The sequence below is a fragment of the Phaethon aethereus genome, assembly GCF_964289735.1.
Source record: "Phaethon aethereus genome assembly, chromosome: 1".
In the NCBI taxonomy this organism is placed as follows: Eukaryota; Metazoa; Chordata; class Aves; order Phaethontiformes; family Phaethontidae; genus Phaethon; species Phaethon aethereus.
The window spans coordinates 41103214-41109498 of NC_138575.1; the positions used below are offsets into that span (position 1 = coordinate 41103214).

The window sequence follows — 6285 nt, forward strand, 5'->3', positions numbered from 1 at the left end:
GCTAGTTTAACTTACAATTGGGTCTGGTAGTATGGCACAAAATATCCCAGAACTTCAGGTCATCCCAAGTAAGTCTCTGTACATCTGAACTGTGGAAAGACAGAAGCTTTTATTCATAAGTCATCTCATGCCATGATTGTATATTTGTAGTTTGTGTGTATACATATAATATTGTTTGAGATCGTAACTAGGGTTCTGAGAGTAATGTAACATTAAAAAAAACAGGAGAGCCTACATGTTGCAGGTGTAATGGCTTGGTATATTGACTTTTTCTTAATTAAGATACACAATCACAGAGAGCGAAATCATGTGTTTCTGCCTTGAGATAAGTTAGGACTTGGATCTCTTCTGTATTTGTGCTTTTCCAGTATGTCTGGTAGAACGAACAGTTCTTGACAGGTAAATGATACGTTGTTTTACTTGGTTTTGTCTTTTTTTTTTTTTTTTTTTAAATTGTAGGAGTTCCATCTGGAATATGACAAACTAGAAGAAAGGCCTCATCTGCCATCAACCTTCAACTACAACCCTGCTCAGCAAGCCTTCTAAAGACTTCCCTTTTCTTGGGGTATGGCTGTCTCAGCACAATACTCAACATAACTGCAGAACTGATGTGGCTCAGGCATCCTGGTTTTAATTCCTTAAGGATCTGGCAATTGGCTCATGCGAAGGGTCACCATTTGAGGTCCTGCCTTACTAATTATGTGCTGCCCAACAACTAAATTTGTAATTGTTTTTCTTTAGTTTGAGCAGGGTCTGAATTTTTGTTTTTGTTTTATTTTTTGCCAGCAGACAAGCTTGGGTCTGTAAAGACAAGCGAGTACACTGACAAAAGTTTACCACTTAGTTTTCCAAAATGTAAAAACAAAAAAAAAAAAAAGAAAAAAGACAAAAAATTAGACAACAAAATTTGCATTGTTCATTGTAGCACTATTGGTAATAAAAAATGTTTGTGCATTTTTATGTGAAGATCCTTCTCGTATTTCATTTGGAAAGATGAGCAAGGTTTGCTTCCTTCATTTTACTTCCCCTTCTGTTTTTGAAAGGCAGTTTTCGCCAAGCTTAATGCAAGAATATCTGACTGTTTAGAAGAAAGATATTGCCACAGTCTCTGGTTAGTTTCCAGAGTTGTGTATTACTGAGCTTCATCTTTCCAGAATGAGCAAAACACTGTCCAGTCTTTGTTACGATTTTGTAATAAATGTGTACATTTTTTTTAAATTTTTGGACATCACATGAATAAAGGTATGTATGTACGAATGTGTATATATTATATATATGACATCTATTTTGGAAAATGTTTGCCCTGCTGTACCTCATTTTTAGGAGGTGTGCATGGATGCAATATATGAAAACGGGACATTCTGGAACTGCTGGTCAGGGGACTACTTTGTCGCCCTGTGCACTAAAGGGCCAGATTTTCAGCAGCCAAGGACATCCATACCCAAGTGAATGTGATGGGACTTAAAGAAGTGAACTGAGACAATTCACTCTGGCTGTTTGAACAGCAGCGTTTCATAGGAAGAGAAAAAAAAAAAGATCAATCTTGTATTTTCTGACCACATAAAGGCTTCTTCTCTTTGTAATAAAGTAGAAAAGCTCTCCTCACTGCAGTGTTGACTTTGATTTGAGATTGTGAAATTATTTCTTCAACAATGAAAACTGGAAAAAAAAATGTTGAAGTATTAAAACTATCGAGCTGTACAGTGGTTAAGACACTTGAAGAGTCTTTTTGCTGCTGACAAGTAAATTTATGAGAGAGTTTTGTGTTCTTTTCCACAGTAAAATTTCCACAACCAAAAAGTTTGGTTAACTCTGGTTTCAGATCCCCTCTCTATAATAGCAAATAGCAAATTATTTTTAGAAAGGCGGGTGGGTAACATTTCAAATGAAAGAAAGATGCATCAGGAATTCATGACAGAAGGAACACTTGGAAGAGGCTTGGTTTAGAACTGATCATAGCTTAATTCCAGGTTGGTATTTTCCCTGCTTAAAACAGAAATACATTTCATTTGATGATCACTAGTACCTGAATTTCCAGACACAAACACACACGAATATACACTGGGTCTGAAAATAACAACTGTTTGCTAGAGCGGAGGAAGAAGAACCTGAACCGTTTGGATAGTTTCCTTTTTCTTGATGTGACTGCCACTTCTCATCGAGTTGCCTCTGGTGAGGCAAACCATTTCAAAATACCTGAAACTACCAAAGCAAGGAAGGGCAGTGAAACACATGTCAGTGTATTGTGGGGGTTTATTTTTAGGTTTTGACCTATTTTTCGATGTAGTGCACAACTAGCTTGTTGGCACGTGTTGAATTATGCTTGGAAATTGGACCATGAATGGCATTGCTGTGGTTCTGTATCAAGTGTATAACAATTTCAAATTCTACACTTTTTAAAATATCTATTTGAAGATGATAGACATAAAAATACAACCCTATTGATTATTTTTTTATTATTATTAAAGCAAATGGCTATAATCCAGATGATGGCTAACACAGCTGAAAAAGAGGGTGCCTTTTTTTCCCCTCAAATTAGAGCAGATACAAACATATATTTCACTATTAAGCATAAATTTATGTATTTAAAAAAGGGTAGTTTTCCAAAAGTGTCTTGCTTGTTCCACAATTAGTGTTACATTTTTTTACTGTCAGATTTTTTTTTTTTTAAGGATTCCTGAAACAATGTTTATCTCTTCAAATCAAATGGGATGATTTCTTATTATATGGGCTTGGGGTTTTTTAATGTCATTTTTTTCCTCTGCATAGCCGATCTGATGGAAATGAACAACTGATATGTTAAAGGGAGCAAGATAAGTTACATTAAAAATGGTATCCTGTCCTACTAAATACCTATGGTACTTTAAAAACAATTAGGCTGAAATTGAGAACCCAAGTTCTCCCAAAAGTTACTTTGATGATACAGTTGCATTCAACTGCATAATATGTCAAAAATGTGAAATGCTTGATGTTGGCAAACTTCTCATCTCTGAGCGAAGTGGTGCTTCGCTTCTTCCAAAGGGAGGAACAGTCTGGCTTTCGTTTGTCAATTAAATAAGCATATATGGAGGCTTCAAAATCTGTTACTTAATTTCATGTTGCACTCTGGGTTGAAGCAGGAAAAACAGGTTTATATGGAAAACAAGGTATAAAATTGGAAACACTTCCTAGCTGATATCACATTTAATTAAAAAAAATGAAAAATTAAAATGCCTTTTTTTTCTGAAAGGAAGAAAACCGCAGCCCTCATTTACATATGTGGCAAGTTGGCCACTGAATTGGCCTGGAAATTTTTAAGACTGACAATTAAGGTCTGAGGCTTATTTAATATGTTTTTACATTCTACTAGCATTATGAATAAGGGGGACACAATCGTATTTTAAAAATACTCTTATTTGAGATGGGTTTTTTGCCCTGTGATTATAGCTTTGTACAACAACGTGCAAGGTAAGTTCCGAGGAGTAAACCCGGTGCTCCTGGAAACAAGTAGAAATACTCCTGTTTCTGGCCTGACACACTCTCATGTTCATCGCTCCTTATTGCGTTTCGTCTGTAAATGTTTCTTGAGTAGTTTGCTCTGGATTCTCTGGAAGTCCACTGCCCCGAATTTCCAGGGTTAAGACGGGTGTCACCCAGTTGATTATCCCTAGTAGTGCAGAAAGCACTTGCTGTTGTTGTTTTAACAGTTACGACTCGAACCAACCTGCTTGTGGGAAGATGGAGGGTACCAGGGAGTCATGGAGCAAAGGTAAGGACACTCCACCTGGGTGTTTTAACAAAGGAACAAACAGACAGAAAAACCACCCAGGACTCAATCTCCTCTGCCTTAGTACCTGCTGCCACAAATACTTAAGCATGTGAGAACCTTCACGGGCTTGATTAATCTAATTTGAAGACCCGAGTAATCCAGGGCAGTCTGCAGATACTCACATGGGTAAAACTGTCTTGCACGTGACTGTGACCTCCGTTGCGTGTCGGCTGCCTGTGTGTCAGGACTCACGACTGGCCACACCTATACGGTACAGCGATGCACAGCCGTGACGCTTTGCTGCGTGTCACGTCTGAAATCCTCTCTATCCCTAAGCCAGTATTTTTTGTACTTTTCTATTTCCATTTTACAGTTTCCATGGGAAAAAAACAAAAACAAAAACAACCACATATTGAAAATGTGCCTAAAATAAGAACTTGTGTGTTGTAGTCAGACATGAAGTTGTGTTTGAGGATGCTTGCAGAGTGCTGAGGGACTCTTGCTGTTGACCGTAAAGAGACCACAAACCGCCTCTGGAACCGCCTAAGCAGTGTTGGAAGGCACGGAGGCCTGTGGGGCAGTCGGCTCAATCCCACGTGACTCGTAGGTGGTGATGGCTATTGAAGGGTGTTCGTTTTCTAAATAACATTGGTTTAAAGATATTTGTTACCTAAAAGGAACACGTTTTAAATTTTTCTCTCTCTCTTTTTTTTTTTTTTTTAATTAATTCCCCATAACTTCTGATTGAAAGTACTTCCACGGCTGGGTATCGACTGAGACAAAAAAGAAAGTTTGCTTGCCAGCTGCCACGCTTGACAAGAGCTTTTAAATGCACAGTTGTCATCCTAAGCATGAGGTAGCGAGACAGTGCTTTTGATTTAAGATACTAAATATAAAAATTGCTTCTATTAAAGCAAAATTTCTGAGTGTGCTGAGTTTTTAAATACCATACCCTTTCATCATGTTCCTCAGAATTTGCTGCTGCCTAAAAATTACCATAGTAAGAAGTTGAATTCTGGTAAAGAACGCAGATCAGGCTAAGCAGTTAGTCTGCATTGACAACTGATACTTTTATTTTCATATAGTGTGAGAATTAGAATGTTGTAGCTCTCTTTGTTTCTCTCCTGATAAACGTGCATGCTCTCGTTTCCACAAATCGTAAAGCTTCTAGTACGCTTAAAAGACCAGAGGAAATGCAGCTGGGTGACTTATTTTAAAATTGTGGTTTGAATTACTTCAGTAGGTTTACCTTTTAAAACCCCTTGTACTGTTGGAGTTAAACTTTATTTTTTCCGAAGTAATGTTAAAGCATATTGAACAATAGTTCTGAATATTACTGATTCAACCCACTCCAGAATTAGCAGTGCTAACCGAGTTTACATTCTGTTTTCCTAGACTTCAGTTTATCGTTTGCATTTCACATTCCCTTGTCGGTATTAACATGCCAATATTGGATGTGGGAATTCATCAGAATTTTCCTGCTGAAGCTGCCAAGATAATTTCCTGCAAAATCACTTCTTTGAACTCCCTCTGGTTTAACAAACAAGCAATCCAGCGAAGCAGCCAACTTCCACCATTGCACCATCCTGCATCACCTGCAAAGCAGCCCTGGTGAGGAGCGAAGGGAAGGCAGGCATCCCATCCCGGAGCTGCTCTGTCTGATGCAGACGTCGACGAAATTCTGTGGAAACCCTTCAGTTTCTTTCTACAGCTCTTCTTTCGGACAAAAAGGCTGTTTCGGCTGTTCCCATGCCCCTAGGAGTGTTTCTACCAGCCGGCTGGGATCTCCCTCCCTTTGAAGGCCAATTTACCTTCTGCTGGGCAACAGAGTACTGGTTTCAAAAAGGCATTTTGTTATTGCGTGTAGAGAGAAAATTTGAGTTGGTGTTTGAAAAGGCGGTTCATTACCGGTGCTTTTGTGGAAGACCGCGTGAGGCAGCTCTACGATCATACTTTTTCTGGAACCCTTTGGTGTTAGGAAAGGCGACCGCAGAGCAGCTCTGCCATCGATGTCGCGAGGACCAACCGCTAGACTTCCGCAAGGAAGCAGGGACGTGTGAGCCCGTTCCCATCGGCTGTGGGCACGTGGTGACAGAGCTCCACCGCGGCCGTCCAGCCTCGAGGTACGCGACTGAGGCGGAGGTATCCTTGTCACGGGCCGTACGAGCTGCCTTCAGGCGGGTGATCAGCGGTTGGCCACAGGTAAGCCTTGGTTACGGGGCAAGGAACGGCACGAAAAAGCAGGTAGCAACCTGTTCTCCTGCTGTTGACAATTTCATACCGACGTTTAACTTTGTACAGCAGCTTTCTCAGCCCTGGCTGCTCCTGACGCAGCCCATGGTCGTGGAGCCAGCGTCCTGACTCCTGCCCTCAGCAGGTGACAGCAGAGCTAAAATCTTCACAACAGGCCCCTAGGGCCCAGCTTTGCTCTCTTACCAGTCAGGCATTGATGACCATTTTTCACTTCCAACTGATCTGAACAGGCTTTGAGTCGTGACTGAGTTATTTGTGCAGAACTTCAAAACCGATGAGAGTAC

General features: G+C 40.1%; 1 protein-coding gene across 5 annotated transcripts in view; it reads left to right on the plus strand.

The window, feature by feature from the left end:
* The window catches only part of CNOT2 (CCR4-NOT transcription complex subunit 2), a gene marked incomplete at its 5' end in the record, with an annotated part of 39727 nt that extends 38705 nt beyond the window's left edge, over positions 1-1022 (plus strand). For all 5 annotated transcript variants that reach the window (XM_082003439.1, XM_082003441.1, XM_082003440.1 and 2 more), the window contains one exon: positions 460-1022. In XM_082003439.1, coding sequence (XP_081859565.1) covers positions 460-546 — 87 coding nt within the window. In that variant the 3' untranslated portion in view covers positions 547-1022. The remainder of the gene's footprint in view (positions 1-459) is intronic.
* Positions 1023-6285: the final 5263 nt, after the last annotated feature.